We start from the raw sequence: 16,966 nt of genomic DNA, 5'->3' as shown, positions 1-16,966 counted from the left end.
AACAGTTCACTTGGAAAAGTAAGGTTAGTAATCACTGGATATATAGTTTAGCTACTTTCAGTGGAATTTAACAGTTGGAAATAAGGAGGCGGAGCCACTATCATGAAACCAGCCAGCTGTCGGTGGACCACCAACAAGAACGCTGTTACAGGAGTGGTCTATATCTGTACCTATGTAACGAGTTAGTGAATAGATAAAGTGCCAGCAGAAGGCGTCCAAGAATATGTAGCACAGTTCCTGTGATTTCTAGGGGAACTAAACTCGTTGTGTATTGCAAATGACTTCCTCTATGCAGATCTTTGCATCCGCTCTTAACAAATGCCATGGATCATAGTCTGGCAACTGCTGCTATAACAATAGAGCTCAGTTTATTTCAACCATTTGTGCAGAGATCAACTCAGCATGTTTCACCCTTTCCTCACCTGCAAGATTTAAAAAACGGATTCTGTTTTTTGGGTACACCCTCACCACCTCATTGATATCATGCCCGTATTTAAGGACAACATTTGGCTAAACAGTATCAGGGGGTAGCCGTGTTAGTCTGTATCTACAAAAACAACAAAGAGTCTGGTGGCACCTTAAAGACTAACAGATTTATTTGGGCATAAGCTTTCGTGAGTAAAAACCTCACTTCTTCGGATGCATAGAGTGAAAGCTACAGATGCAGGCATTATATACAGACACATGGAGAGCAGGGAGTTACTTCACAAGTGGCGAACCAGTGTTGACAAGGCCAATTCAATCAGGGTGGATGTAGTCCACTCCCAATAATAGATGAGGAGGTGTCAATTCCAGGAGAGGAAAAGCTGCTTCTGTAGTGAGCCAGCCACTCCCAATCCCTATTCAAGCCCAGATTAATGGTGTTGAATTTGCAAATGAATTTTAGTTCTGCTGTTTCTCTTTGAAGTCTGTTTCTGAAGTTTTTTTGTTCAATGACAGTGACTTTTAAATCTGTGATAGAATGACCAGGGAGATTGAAGTGTTCACTTACTGGCTTGTGTATGTTACCATTCCTGATGTCCGATTTGTGTCCATTTATTCTTTTGCGGAGGGACTGTCCGGTTTGGCCAATGTACATGGCAGAGGGGCATTGCTGGCACATGATGGCATATATGACATTAGTGGATGTGCAGGTGAATGAGCCCCTGATGGTGTGGCTGATGTGGTTGGGTCCTCTGATGCTGTTGCCAGAGTAAATATGGGGACAGAGTAGGCAACGAGGTTTGCTACAGGGATAGGTTCCTGGGTTGGTGTTTCTGTGGTGTGGTGTGTAGTTGCTGGTGAGTATTTGCTTCAGGTTGGGGGGTTGTCTGTAAGCAAGGACTGGCCTGCCTCCCAAGGTCTGTGAGAGTGAGGGATCATTTTCCAGGATAGGTTGCTGTAGACAACCTACTGACCGCTATACGTACCTACATGCCTCCAGCTTCCATCCAAGACACATCATACGATCCATTGTCTACAGCCAAGCCCTAAGATACAACCGAATTTGCTCCAACCCCTCAGACAGAGACAAACACCTACAAGATCTTTATCAAGCATTCGTAAAACTACAATACCCACCTGGGGAAGTGAGGAAACAGATTGACAGAGCAAGACGGGTACCCAGAAATCACCTACTACAGGACAGGCCCAACAAGGACAATAACAGAACACCACTGGCCATCACATACAGCCCCCAGCTAAAACCTCTCCAGCGCATTATCCACGATCTACAACCTATCCTAGAAAATGATCCCTCACTCTCACAGACCTTGGGAGGCAGGCCAGTCCTTGCTTACAGACAACCCCCCAACCTGAAGCAAATACTCACCAGCAACTACACACCACACCACAGAAACACCAACCCAGGAACCTATCCCTGTAGCAAACCTCGTTGCCTACTCTGTCCCCATATTTACTCTGGCAACAGCATCAGAGGACCCAACCACATCAGCCACACCATCAGGGGCTCATTCACCTGCACATCCACTAATGTCATATATGCCATCATGTGCCAGCAATGCCCCTCTGCCATGTACATTGGCCAAACCGGACAGTCCCTCCGCAAAAGAATAAATGGACACAAATCGGACATCAGGAATGGTAACATACACAAGCCAGTAAGTGAACACTTCAATCTCCCTGGTCATTCTATCACAGATTTAAAAGTCACTGTCATTGAACAAAAAAACTTCAGAAACAGACTTCAAAGAGAAACAGCAGAACTAAAATTCATTTGCAAATTCAACACCATTAATCTGGGCTTGAATAGGGATTGGGAGTGGCTGGCTCACTACAGAAGCAGCTTTTCCTCTCCTGGAATTGACACCTCCTCATCTATTATTGGGAGTGGACTACATCCACCCTGATTGAATTGGCCTTGTCAACACTGGTTCGCCACTTGTGAAGTAACTCCCTGCTCTCCATGTGTCTGTATATAATGCCTGCATCTGTAGCTTTCACTCTATGCATCCGAAGAAGTGAGGTTTTTACTCACGAAAGCTTATGCCCAAATAAATCTGTTAGTCTTTAAGGTGCCACCAGACTCTTTGTTGATTTGGCTAAACAGTAATACTCATGAAGCACTTTGCAGCTGAGGATCTCAAAGCATTTTACAAGTGCTAATATTTCTAGCTTCCCGGTTAATTTTAGCTATGCAGGTATGTAATTATTATCCCTAAATTACAGGTGGGGAAACAGAAGCACAGCGATCTTAAGCAAGTTGGCTGGAGTCACGCAGTGAGTCATTGGCAGTGTCAGGAATAAAATCCCGGAGTCTAGGAATTAACCATCACTAATTACAGTCACAAACACATTTTAAAAGACATTTTTAAAACATAGCTAAAGAGCTGATGTGGGAGCTTAAGTGCGTAAATGAAGCTTAAGTACAAAACTTCAATTCACTTGGCTGGGACTCCTGAGATGGCTGCTTATCCTAATGGCTCTAAGGCAATAATCATGAATGGTGCTATTTAAATGGAAAATAAATAGCCCTGTCTCTTTAAGGAGATCAGGCCTCATTCTTGGCAGAATAATAGCAGATATAAAAAGAGCCATGATTTCAATATTTCTCATTATGACTCCTCTCCCAGCTCCTCTAAAAATAAAAGGCCACTCTGTAGCTCCAGATCAATCTAACTAAAAGGAGAAGGCAGCACTTACAACAGAATAGTGGCACTGACACTAGCTAAACATTAGTCACATGCAATATTGTTACCATAACGCTATTTTCCAGCCTTTGCAACGACTCGGATTAAATTAGGCATTTTTGCACCAAAAGCAAAATAAATATAGCTTTATTTAATGCTCCTAAAAGATTCAGATTCAACGGAGACCCCGAGGCATGCGGTTTTGTTATTAAAGCACATATGCTGACTCTATTGATTAGTGCAGTCCTCTGTGCAGGAGAATTTGTCACATCAATAGCAACTGAAAAATACTCAGGAGCTGTAATATGGTTTAAATGAGCAGTTACCACATCAATATAAAGAGCATTTTCAATGGCAGTAGATGGGAACCCTTTCGCAAGCTGCTATTTGTTTTAAGATAAAGGATAACAACCATTTTACAAGGACTTTTTTTTTAAGTAATGGTGAGCAAAACCGCAACCACCGAAACTGTCTTAAGATCACAACAGTTAACGAGCAATAAAATCAGCACTGGGGGGGGAAATCCAAGCAAGGAGGGAATGGCTATTCTACCAGCCACGTACAGGAATAGGGGGCAAACAAAACACCCCCTTTCATCTCTACCAACGCTCTCTCTATTGCCGCTGCCCATAATGCACTGGGTCTGTGAACATGGATCCATCATGGACTTTGTTCTCCAGGGCTGTCAGTCCTGTACATTGCATGAGTTCTAAAATTCACAGGCAGCCAGGATCAAAACATGTAACATTCCTAAATTATGTTCGGTGTTGGATCTGAATTGGGTGGGCAAAGGCGGGTCCAGCCATGCCCCCTCCAAACCTGGGTTGGGTGGTGTGTACTGGGAGTGAGTGGTATAGAACTGGCTATGCTCACGTAGGTGAATCTCCCGCTGCCCCGTTATGGCAGTTTTCAAGCTGCTTGCTTTTCCCCTTCCATTCATGAAGCAGCTCCTGGCCCAAGCCCCAGCTACGTCCAGCTGGTGTGTGGGCGCCCTTAAAGAGGCAGATCTTCTGGGGACTTGTCCTGGCTAAAGTGGATAGAGTGGCTGTGTCGGAGCTGCTGTTAAAAATGAGCCAGCAAGATAGCCACCTACATGGTCTACCCCCATCATCAGCCCTGGGCATAGTTACTATTGGCCGTTTGCAATCCAGAAGTGCCTAGACGTCTGAGCTGAGACAGGGGCCCCAGTATGCCAAGCACGGTGTATAGATCAAGTAAATGACTTGCCCACAGTCCCATGATCGGGGGGAGGGATAGCTCAGTGGTTTGAGCATTGGCCTTCTAAACCAAAGGGTTGTGAGTTCAATCCTTGAGGGGGCAATTTGGGGATTTAGTTGGGGATTGGCCCTGCTTTGAGCAGGGGGTTGGATGAAATGACCTCCTGAGGTCTCTTCTAACCCTGATAGTTTATGACAGGGCAGTGACAAAGCTGGGAATAGTGCCTACGTCTTCCAAGTCCTAGCCCAGTGTCCTATCCATTGGGCCACACTGTCTCTCAGAAATTACAACATATAAACCGAGCTATAACTGGGACTAAAGAGATCAGACAAAAGAAATTTATGTCAAGTATCAGAGACAAAAAAAATTCATGGATAGTGACACATGTTAAGGCAAGAGTAGTCAATAGGCAGACCGCAGGCCAAGTCGGAACTGCCAGATGCTTTTTAACAGATGTTGAAATCTTTTTATCATCATTATTGTTATTTGTTTCATTAATTTCTCTGGAGTCTGGACCTTGACTATACCTTGACCAAGAAATTTGGACTTGGGCAAAAAATAATTGACTACCACATGAAGGTGTGGAATAGTCTCTCAAGGGATGTGGCTTGAGTCTTTTATAACGCATTTGGACAAAGCCCTATAAAATCTATGGTAGGGAACAATCATGTATTTTCAGGGGGATGGATCTCTTTAGTTTTCCATGTATGATTTCTGTGATTCTGTGCGTTTTGAGAGATCCAAACGAACTCACTCTGGTTTCCGTACCACCAACATTCTTTTGTTTGTGGAAAAATCCAGCTAAAGGAAAACAAGGAGCAGCATGTGCTGTAAGTTTTGCAGAAGATGAGAAATTTCACAGTATCCTGATATCTTTTGGGTAACTGCTTATTTTATGATGACTAATAGGCAATTACTATGGTAATACTGCAATACAACATGTGTGAGGTTTGGGAATGAGAAATTATAGGTAACTACTTTGGACTCATTTCTATGGTAACAAAAAGTAATTGTCATTAAATACCAGTTATACTGTGGCTGTACCTGGTAATTATAGATTTTTTATGCCCAGAAACATAAATAAAACCAATAAATTTATTCAAAGGTCTATGATTGTTTACTTATATGCTGTTATATAGAATACACAAAGACAAACACCTAATTAGGAAAAATAAACTCTATTGAAAGCTTCATCTTGTCATTCTAAGATGGATACCCTGTTTTTCAATTCAGTTCAACCTGTGAATTACATATGCATGGATGAAATGAAACAAAAAAATCCTTTCTTCCCCTAGCAAGCTAGGGGAAAAATAATCAGGGATATTACGTAAATGACATTACATGTATAGGTAGTCATATCTCACAGCAAGACAACTGACCGTTAGAATCCACTTGACATATACAGTCCACAGTAACTTTTACTTATGGGTTTTCAGATAAATAGAATACCAAAAAAGATTCCATCAAGTAAAAACCCCCAAAGATGGAATTGTCCTAAGTTACAATGTCTGCTCCCTCAGGCTCCCCACTCCACCTGCATCACCAGGTGTATCTAACTACTATCCTTGCAAGCAATTGGAAGGGGTTGCCCTTGTTCAAATTAGGGAATATTGATACTGTAATCACAGGGTGTGATTACAGCTTGGCTAGACATACCCAAGCTAGCTTTAATCTAGCTAGCTGGGTCCCAGAGCTTCACCGTGCCCAAGGTCCCACATAGGCTTGTACAGCCAGCACTGAAATGCATGCTACCACAGCTTTGCTGGTCCAGGATCCAAGCTAGCTAGATTACAGTTATCTCAGGTATGTCTACACAAGCTGTAATTACATCCTTTGACTGCTGTATAGACATATTAGAGATGACCCTAGATCTGAGTCCAGATCCGAATTTTGCAGCTCTGTTTTCTAGTTTAACAATAAATCCCCATATTTACATATAAACAGGTGGATCTTTCAAGGGAAAATAGGCCCCATTTTTTGTTTATTTGTTTTGTGCTATGTTTAATGTCTAAAAAAAAGCATTGTAATTTTACAGGAGTTTAGAAGTGTTTATAAATTATTATTATAAATTAATGGTAATTAATTAAATTAAATGGCTTGGTCCTTCTAAAGCTTTCCTAAACCCTTCTTCCCCGAAACAATTATATTTGGCAAGATTAATGGGCCTGATCTTGGTTTCTACCAGAATATTTTGCAGATCAAAGCTCACCCTCCCCTTTTACATTGTTACCATCAGCAGTCTCCTCACTTTTTTCCTGTGAAAGTGGAAATTAAACCTCAACTATTTTTAGAACCCACTGAAAAGGCCTGGAAAAAAAAAAAACGATTTGATCATCCACTCTACTCCCACACAGCAATCATTAAATTACAACGAAGGCATTCTAAACGTGCCTTTTCTAGGTGGGGGCGTTAACAAATCCCTGACCCACTTTGGTTATCCAAAACCTTTCCCAAAACACCAGTGGCTAACTGGGTACATTTTAAACAGGGTGCTCAGTATCCTAAGAAATTATGTAGGAAATGACTGCTTGGAGCTTCCCGAAGCATTGTGTTATCTTATCAGTATTCATTTCCATTCATTGTGCAAAGGAGGAGAAAATCCTCCCCCCCGGAGCCCAGAGAGAGGGGATTAACGGAAGGGGGAAAAGAACTAAAAGTTTCTCACCTCCACTGAAGTTTTTTTTTCCCCTGACACACTTTCTCTCTTGCATATCCCTCACCTAAGGGTAGTGCCTTCTCTATTGAAAAAAACAGCAGCAAGTTTTTGACTTCTTGTCATCTTCCTATGACTTGTTTTGGAGTTTTCCCAGTGTATTCAGCACTAGAGGAGGATGGGACTGCGACAGCAGCAAACACGGTGTTCTTTGTAATGACAGGGTTTAGGATGGATCACTGACACTAGTATGGCTCTATTGGAAGATGTTCTTCACAGGGACAATACCCCTGCATGGGTCAGTAGAAATGAGACCAGTTTGAGAACAAGCTCTTTGTCTGATTCACTGAGTATCTGTTCAGCGGTGCTGAGTGTGAAAGACATGAGCCTGTGCACTTTTAACTGCAAATATGGTCCAAGCCTCCTGTATCGGGGAGAAAATTAAGAAAAGCCTTAGAGTCAGATGACAAAACTGGGAGTCACATAAGCCGAGTTCTATTCCCGACGAAGCCACAGGCTCACTTCATGGCTTTGGGAACTGTACGATTCAGAGTTAGATAGTGATTGTCCTTTATGTTTAAAAATCAGCTGGGAGGTGTAATTCCCAGCTGGGAGGTGTAATTCCCAGCTCAGGTAGACATACAAGCGCTAACTCCGCTAGCTTCTAAAAACACCAGTGTGGTCATCATGGTTCAGGAAATTGCTTGGGCTAGCCACACGAGTATGCACCTTGGGGTCAGGCGGGATTATGCTTGGGCGGCTAGGCCAAGCCACTGCAACCATTATTCTTAGGCACTAGTTTGAGCAAAGCTAGCATGTGTATATCTGCCTATACTGGTAATAACACCACCCAGATGCTGTGTAGACATACCCTTACTGAAGGCATGTTAGGGGAGCCCACAAGGAGGCTCCACAACTACATGTGTAGGGACAGGCAAGGAAGTGGAGAAGCTGGGGTCCCGTCCCTTCTCTTCTCACACACTGGCCCATAGAGTGGGCCCAATGAACTGGCAGGGGATGATTTGTGCCTCTGATACAATCCCTTCTGATGCGCCTCCTGTGTGGTTTGCACACTGCCCTGAAGATAGTGTGGAGCTGTCAACACTATCCTCAGGGCAGTGTGCAAACCACACCGTCTGGCCCTCAGGCCTTACTGACCTCAGAGAACTGCTGGGACAGAGCTTGATTCACTAAAGACGTGTAAGGCATTTCCAGGTTCTCCTGTGGACGGTGCTATGGAAGTGCAAAGTGTGCAGCTCTCTGCCCTGTCTGGTGTGTTCTTTAGAGGCCTGTTTTAGATCACAATGCCATATGTGGCCAGGGGTTTGGAGAATGGCTGAAGAATAAATTCAACATGTGACCAAGTCCAAGCGCACCACAGTGGGGTCCTTCCCCACACTCCTCAGTAACACAGAATCTGGCCGGCCCAGACCCCAGACCTGCCTTAGGTGTCAGACATTCCAGTGCCAAAGGTCAAGCTGCTACCAAGAACATAGTCCTAAGCATTGTGGCAAGAAACAGCCGTTTAAAAAGCTTAAGGGCTAAACTGTATTTTAAGCCCTGGTCCATGCTAGAGAGACCATGCTGCAGGACTCCTTCAATGGGGACTCTGCCACCCACCTCTCAATGAACCAGTTCTGTTGGCCAATCTGAAGGGGGCGGGACCACCTTTCATCTAGTGACTCTGTTGCACTAGCAAGAAGAGGCTGTGATGACTTCAAAGAATTGTGCCTGCTACCTAAAAGAGGCCAAGGGAGTGGGGGAGGAGAGAGAAAAGGGGATTTGAGAAGATCTGGGTGCCCTCTCCCCTCCACTCTTTCATACGAGTGCAGGTCTCAAAAATCAAGCCATAAATGCAATCCAGGTCTGAGACGTGACCGCTCTGCATGTTATAATTAACACATAGACTTTACTTTTCTTATTTGTGTCACTGTCAAATCAAATGAAGGCAACAATAAATGCCATGGAACAGAGAGTACACTCATGGACCACAAAAGGCATCTCTTCTCCTGTCTTGACATTGCATCTCTAGGATGCCTCACTGAAGACCTGCCCAGACTAAGAAACATATTCCCTTTCTTGCCACCCTGGGGTCTCATTTCAGGAAGGCGAGGTTGATAGATTGGAACTAATATAAGGCGAAGATGAAGCGGTACATTCGTTTCACCCGCAGAAACACATTGCACTATTCAACTGCACAATGCTGACTTTTAGAACAAGTTCTTGATATGGAAAGTTCAGGCCAACCCCCAGGATGCATGACTTTCAAATTGAGAACATGCTGTTGTATTTCCTTGGCCTGTCTATGTCCCTGGGACATGTCATATATTAAATGAATGATGATGCTAAACCACAGAAAAATGGAGAGAAGAAGTTAAGGAAAAATATCTTCCCTGGCCTAGATGTTACTGAAGATTTAGAGCCAAGGAACAGAGTTTGGTTGGGCATTACAAGGGGAAACGTATCTGTCTTCAATCAGGGTTTCATCTTGTTGGCAGGAATGAGATGCAGAAGTGTATCTCCTCCAAATAAGACTAATCATTCTGTTTTTCCTTAGTTTTACAGAATTGTCCCACAGTTTAATCCCACAAGGAAGAAAAGGTTAGTGTCATTGTAGAAGATCCCACAGAAAGGGTTTTTTCATACATCAAATTTGTTCATTTCTGCCATGTTCGTCCTGCACAGAAATGTGCCAGAAAGGTTCTTTCAATCCAGGTGGGATCAGAAGACAGGTCACCACCTTGAATAGAAAAAGACACCACTTTAAGGAGCTGTCATTTTAAATACCTCAATGTATGGCTTTATTGTGTAATTAATATAGAAACTTTTTTTTAACAGTTTCCACCTCCCCTGTAATTATAAAAAGGGTTACACATAAAGGTGATCCTGGTTTTAAAAAGCTTCTAGAAAACAATCTAGTCCATCTCCCTGTTCTGTGGCAGGATCTTCATACCCTGAAGATGCAATGAGCTGTGAATTCTTGTTATTAGTTCATACTGTAGAGGTGAAAGAACAAGATAGGGCATGTGTTTTTCACTGAAAGATTGAAGGAAGAAACACTTGAACATGGCAGTTTCATCCTCCCAAGTGCATTCTCATGGCAAAGGTTTGTGATGTTAGCACGCTGGCAAACAATAGCGAGTATCCAAATTGTAAGCCATCCAAATTATCTATTCAGAACCTTGATTCATATTAGGGGTGGGTGAACTATGCACTTTAGGAACTCAACTTTCCCTCACCTCTACTCCTCACTAATCCCACAACATGCGTATCTAAGCAACTCTGCTTGGCATTTTGAATCTGATGCGTTTCTTGTAGCCCACTGACAACAGCAGAATTTTCATTTCTCAGCCCTTCCTATATATGGGGGAGAGGGAGAAAGCTCTGGGTAATGCCTGATGAGGAAAGTGTTATAAGAAAAGGCAACACTTCTGATTCCTTATGAATTGGTCAGAATCTTCACTGCAAATAAGGTGAGCAGAGGTGGTTTCACCATCTCCAGATATATATTCATGTACAATACCTAGAAAATACATTAACAAGTATAGATATTCTTATATTAAAGGTTTATGGAGTAATGTTACAAGCAGATCAAGATTTTTTTTCCAGATCTATTCAACAAATCTCTTGGCTTTTACTCTATGGTTAGATCTCAAATATTCAAACTTTGGGCTGTGTTGCCTACCAGCCTGGTTAGTCAGATTGGTGACATGATATCTTTTTTGTCCCCTGCTTGGTAAACCACACATACTTCCATCATGAATACTTGCCTAGGTTTCACTTAACACCCAATTTCCACAACATATGCCTTTGAAATTCATGTCCACAAACATTTGTTCCAGAAAAAAAAAACCCTGAATGTACAGAGCATATAAACAACCGTCCCAGAGCACGTTTCTGTGCCCCGAGCGCAAATGTTTTATAGCTCTGATATTAAACTCACTTGCTGCTGGTTATGAACATTTCACCAATGGAAAGTCCCCACAGAGTCACAACCCATTTGCTCCATTCCCTGGAGTACTAGCAGTAGTTTGCAGACAATAGACAATTTTGGCATTACCGTTGCTATGTTGGCTCACAGCACTAACCTCAGAGAGTGAGCGCTTGGAACAAAGTAGCTGTTATCCTGGAACAGATCATAGGTCCAGCTGGTCCAATATCCTGCTTCCAGATAGTGGTTACCATGAAAAAGTCAGCCAGCTGTTACCAGCCTGTCTTACATCAATATGCAGTTATTTCTAGTGCTGGTTGGAAAACAAGCAACTTGTTTTGCAAAAATATTTGAGGTTTTAGAGTTTGTCGTCATCTACATCAGAACAGAGAGCAACTAATTTTAGAGGCTAATGATTAGTGCTCTCACCTGGTATATGGGAGATCCAGGTTCATGTCCACACTCTGCTTGATTCTCTCTCAACCAGGCAGAGAAGGGAGTTTAACCTGTATCTCCCATATCCCAGGTGAGAGCACTAATCACTGGGCAACTGGCTATTCTATGGTTGCTGCCTCTCTCTCTCTCTCTCTCTCTCATATATGTTTTGAGCTGAAAAATCCTCCTGACAAAGTTTTGCAGATGTTTTGGTTTTGACAAATCAGCATTTTTCAACAAAGAAACATGTAGTGAAAAAATTCCTGACCAGCTCTAGTTATTTCCTATTCTAATCATAGGATAACTAGGAGACTTCACCACCACCCAGTAACTGTTAATTAATTACTAATATTAATTTACATAACCCGACTTTTAATAGTGACCACTGTGTTGCATGTTTCAGAGGATATCAAAGACACTCCCATAATGTGTCTTGCCAATTATGCAGTGCTGTGTATTGGGGGGAAAACTCCCTGACAGAGGCAGGAGATCAATTTACAACCTGAAGTGTGAAGTTTAATTCACCATTTCATTATCCTAGCTTGCATAGTGACAAATGTGAACCCTCAATGAGCCAGAGGAAGTCACCAGCCACTACTTTGAGAAAGAGGGAGATAATGCGAAGAAAATCCAAACGACTGAGAACTGCTCAGCATGACACTAAAGACTCTGCCTGCATCCGCAGTGTGGAACTTACGCAGCCAACAGATCTCTGAATCCTACAGTCACATATGCACAGCTGCTCCCTGGAACTGTTTGTGTGCTAATCCAATCAGGGAAGAGAAAAGTACAAGATGGACTTATCTGACCAATGACTGGTAAGCATCAGAGTTGAAATTTCAAATATTAGCGATCAATCCATGGAGGGTTGTTGGTTTTTTTTTGTGGTTTTTTTAATTCAGCCAATAAATTCAAGCAAATAAATCGTGATCTGCCTGTGGATTTTCCAAGAGCAGGAAATAAATTGTTGTAAATGACTAGCTCGGCGCTAGCTAACTACAAATCATGCATATTACCAGGCATTTTGTATTCTTCTCAACATAATAGGTAACATTCTGCTTATTATACTCATTTTTTAAGTTATTAGCTACATTAGGCCTTTTGCAAATAAAGTAAAAAATTGCAAACAGATCAGATGCTTTTCCAGCTACCTCATTAACAGTCCTTTTAGTCCAGGAGAGCTGAAAATTCTGCAGAATATGAAAGGCTAAAATGATAATGTGCTATCAGCTCAGCAATTATGAATGGAACTATAATGTCCTTTCATAATACCTGGCATCCCAAAGGACCCTACAAATTATGGGCCAGATGTAGGTCTGTGAAGCATCATGCACCTCAATAGCAGTGTATAAATAATAATCCTGCAGGAAAATCTACAGGGCAGGTAGGTTTATGTGGGGAAAGGAAGATTACTTAGTAGTCACTGGAGTTCTCTAAATGTTTTGCCTTTGCAGATCCTAGGAGTAGCATAACATGGCTCCTAGAACTAGTTCAAGACCATAGGACCATTAAGAGGTATGACCATTAGCATGTGCACTGAAGGCACAGCCAACATTTCAAAGTGTCATTATAAAAGAAATAGCCCCATAATCCCACCTCTGTTCCTCTCTGTCTCTTCTAACCAACTCCAAAGCAGCAGGGAATCCATGGAATGTCAGTGTGGATCTGAAGAGCCCACGCCCACCCAAAAACTCTCAACATACCTAACCTTTACTTCACCCACGTGAAATTGCCTATGTTGTTCCCTGCAGTCAGAGTTAAGAAGGTAGCAGACAACTGAAGGAGGACAGCCGAGACGAACAGTGGAAAATAATGAACTAACTCATCAGCACCATTTTCTGCAATACGCTGATTCTTCCTCAGAGGTCTCCCATCCATGAACTAATGAGGCCCTATCCTGCCTAACAATTAAATACCTAATTAGATCACAGCCCAAGGTACTATGGCTGCAGTGTGTGTTATTTAGTCCTGCATTATAAGCAAAATTGCATACAGTACATTAAATCTCTGAGGGGCCTCTCTTCCAAAGATACGTGTGATGGATGTAATTGCCCACAAACAAATCATCAGCTAATCAGCTGCTTTTCATTATTATCTCCCACAACAAATCAATTTTGTAAATAAATGCATTTAAGAGCAAATAATTTTAGAGAAAACAAAAGATTTTGTGAATATGTTTTCAACAGAGGAGGAGGAAAAGTGCTAATTCAAATATTAAAATGAAGCAAAATTAACATAGGATGGGATGATTATTCCATTCCATGTATCACTACCTATTACCGTAAAATAACAGACAGAAATCTGTGACTTTAATGGATGATCTGGGTAGCTGAAGAGAATTGTGATTGACTGAAACATTTACATAGAGGCTGATGAACAGCATAATGAATGCATTTACAAAACATGGCTAAGGTCTAGTGAGGATTTAGCTGAATTTAATTCAGACATCCAAGGGGACTTGTAGAGCAAATATCCTATAATAAGCCATAGGCATAGTCCTGCATGCCTTACTCAGGGCCAATCTACCACTAAATACAGTTGCTCAATGGGAAGTGAGTTCAGGGAGACTTTTGCCTGTATGAGGACTTTTGACCCAACCATAGTGTTTGGCCATATGAGAGCTGTTAGTTCACATGTAATATTGTATTTCTGCACAACGTCCAGTGATGAGAAATAAAGAAAACTCAACTGTGTCACAGTTAGTGGCAAAACAATGCCAAGTTATGATCTGCAGTTTCAATAGGACATACTCTACCTGTAGTTTCCTAGATATACCCCATCTGGATTAAGCATTGGAGCTATCTTGAAGACCAAGTGATCTCGCAATACTTTGGCTATGGGATGTTGGCTCACGAGGAAGTCAATTATACCTGGGAGAAACGAGAAAAATGTTAAGATCCTCTGTGTTAGAAAATTACAATGTCAACATGGATTTTAGTTGCAATTCTGAAAGTTGAAATAAAATTAATATTCCTTTCAGTTCAACACAGAGCTCTGGCCTCCAAAGTTTTGCAGGCACTCACGTAGTGCTTTTAATCTTCAAAGTGCTTTACAAACATTAGCAAAATAATCATTATACTCCAATGAGGTAAATAAGTATTTCATTCCAGCCCCCTTTTACAGATGAAGAAGCCAGATCCTCACTGATTGTAAATTGGCATAGCCCCATCGAAGTCAGTGGATTTACACCAGCTGAGTATCAGGCCCACGGAAACTGAGGAAGTGAGACGATAGGCTGGATTTTCCTCTCGCTTACACCAGTGTAAATCAGGAATAACTCCACTGAAGTCAATGGAGTGACACCAGTTTAAAACCAACACAAGGGAGAGGAGAATCAGACCCTAAGTATCTTTCCTAAGCTCAGTCAGTAGAAGAGCCAGCATTAGAACTCAGAAGTTCCTGTCTCCCCATCTTGTGCTCAGATCACTTGGACACACCTCCTCTCTCCTAGGGCTGGCGTTGGAGTAGGGAACATTTCCCACCTGCATCCTGCAATTCCTCCAATGCGCTGAAGGAGATTGGCAGCACTAGCAGCGGGGGAGGAAGCAGGGCTGCGTTGTGTTTAGATTTGCCTCTTCTTCCTCCACTTAGTTGACGCTGATAAAAAATAGTTGCCACCAAACAAATGTGAAGGCAAATTGAGTTCCTTTGCAATCTTGAGACACCCAGAGATAGGTCATGACTATTTCCTATTTCCCATAAGATCTATCGTGTGATGCAAGGACCTTTTACTGAATTTCCCCTGAATAAAGCAAATCACGGAGCTCTTGTAACAGGACGAAACTAAGCAGAGAAAAATTAAGGCAGATCATTAGAAAAAATTCACTGATTGCGAGAGCTACTAGACTATGCAGTAGTCTCCCCAGGGAAGTACTGGCAGCCCCATTACGTGAGTCTTTTAAAACTGGGCAGGGCAGAGCACCAGGGAATATACAGCAGGAAATATTTCAGCAGTGATGGCCTGGGCTAACTAAATTACTTTTAAAACTTCTGACATCTCTTATTTTTCTGGTATGATTAACTTACGTTATTTGAATCCCACAGACCATGTCAAAGCACTTGGCACAGTAGTTTGGTTGAACTGTAAAGCACACCACTGGTAAACATCTACATTAAAGCTGAGGCCAAAATCTACCAAACCTCCCCCAAATTCAACCCATTTACTAAGATCCATTTTGTACTTTAAAAACCAGCAGATCTAAACTACTGCTGCTACTGTTAGTGAATTCTACAGCGTTGTGGCACATGGGCGAAACCAGGGCTTCTAGATTCTAGGATAACTAGTCTATAATTGACCCTAAACATCCATATTTTTTGGTCAACTAATGACTTTTTCTCTGAAGATCTTGAAGGAGAGAGGATCTCTTTCCATAGTGAGGTTTTCCAATGGGAGAGAGACTCATTGTGAATTTTTGGAGCTCGATTAGCACACACGTAATTATATTGTTTAGGAGATGTTTCTTCAGCTACAAATATGAAAACTGAATGTTGATCTGCTTTTTGGTGGGTGTTACATCTTTTTCTCTTTACATAATGATAAGAACATAAAGAAATCCAATGGGCAGAGCCAAGTCCCAAATAACCATGTTTACTAGTTATACATAAACACACCATGCCTAGTTACATACATTCTGCTGCTATGACTGGTTTTTGGCTGCTTCCAGAACATAGCATGTTGTGAGCACCACTAGAAGGCTCACAACTATTTAAAGGGCCACTACCCTATTCCTATACACTGTAGTGGGCTATATAGACACATGCCTCGGGTTCTCCTCAATTACAGTTTTCATTCTGGTAGTTGTTCTGGCTGCTAGCCCCAATATGTCTGAGTTCTGCTTTGATGGCAACCTCTGCCCCTGAAGGGCTGGTACAGACTTTTTCCTGCTTTGTTTCTGTTATTTAATGCAGTCTCTCTTGTAGATCTTGGCAAGAACATCTCACTGATTATTTAAATTTACACAGGAAACTCTTGGTTTCTTGTACCAAAGTCTTAGGTAGAGGGAGGTATTCAGAGCACTGCAAATAGTTTGTCTGAATCACGACAAGATCTTATTGGCAGGAAAAGGATAATAAGGTATGTCTACACTGCAGTTAAAAACCCGAGGCTGGCCCATGCCAGCTGACTTGGGCTTGTGGGGCTCAGACTGAGGGCAGGTCTTCACTACGGGGGGGGGGGGGGGGGGTGTCGATTTAATATATGCAAATTCAGCTACGCGAATAGCGTGGTTGAATTTGACCTATCAGAGCCGACTTACCCCGCTGTGAGGACGGCGGCAAAATCGACCTCCGCAGCTCCCCGTCGACGGCGCTTACTCCCACCTCCGCTGGTGGAGTAAGAGCATCGATTCAGGGATAGATTGTCGCATCCCGACGAGACGTGATAATTTGATCCCCGAGAGATCGATTTCTACCCGCCGATTCAGGCGGGTAGTGTAGACCTAGCCTAAGTGGCTGCTTAATTGTGATGTAGGCGTTTGCACTTGGGCTGGAGCCTGGGCTGTAGAACCATGTGAGATGGGAGGATGCCAGAGCCCGGGCTATAACCAGAGCCTGACCATCTACACCACCACCAAAGGGCCCCTTGGCCCAAGCCAGCTGACA

At 42.5% G+C, this 16,966-nt stretch overlaps 1 protein-coding gene across 1 annotated transcript in view; it reads right to left on the bottom strand.

Moving 5' to 3' along the window:
* The window catches only part of AGBL4 (ATP/GTP binding protein like 4), a 1,407,981-nt gene that overhangs the window by 248,595 nt on the left and 1,142,420 nt on the right, over window positions 1–16,966 (bottom strand). Inside the window, exon 8 of the mRNA XM_034778118.1 lies at window positions 14,121–14,235. Coding sequence (XP_034634009.1) covers window positions 14,121–14,235 — 115 coding nt within the window. The remainder of the gene's footprint in view (window positions 1–14,120; window positions 14,236–16,966) is intronic.

Source organism: Trachemys scripta, chromosome 8, assembly GCF_013100865.1.
Source record: "Trachemys scripta elegans isolate TJP31775 chromosome 8, CAS_Tse_1.0, whole genome shotgun sequence".
NCBI lineage: Eukaryota > Metazoa > Chordata > Testudines > Emydidae > Trachemys > Trachemys scripta.
This window is presented reverse-complemented; position numbering and strand designations above follow the sequence as displayed.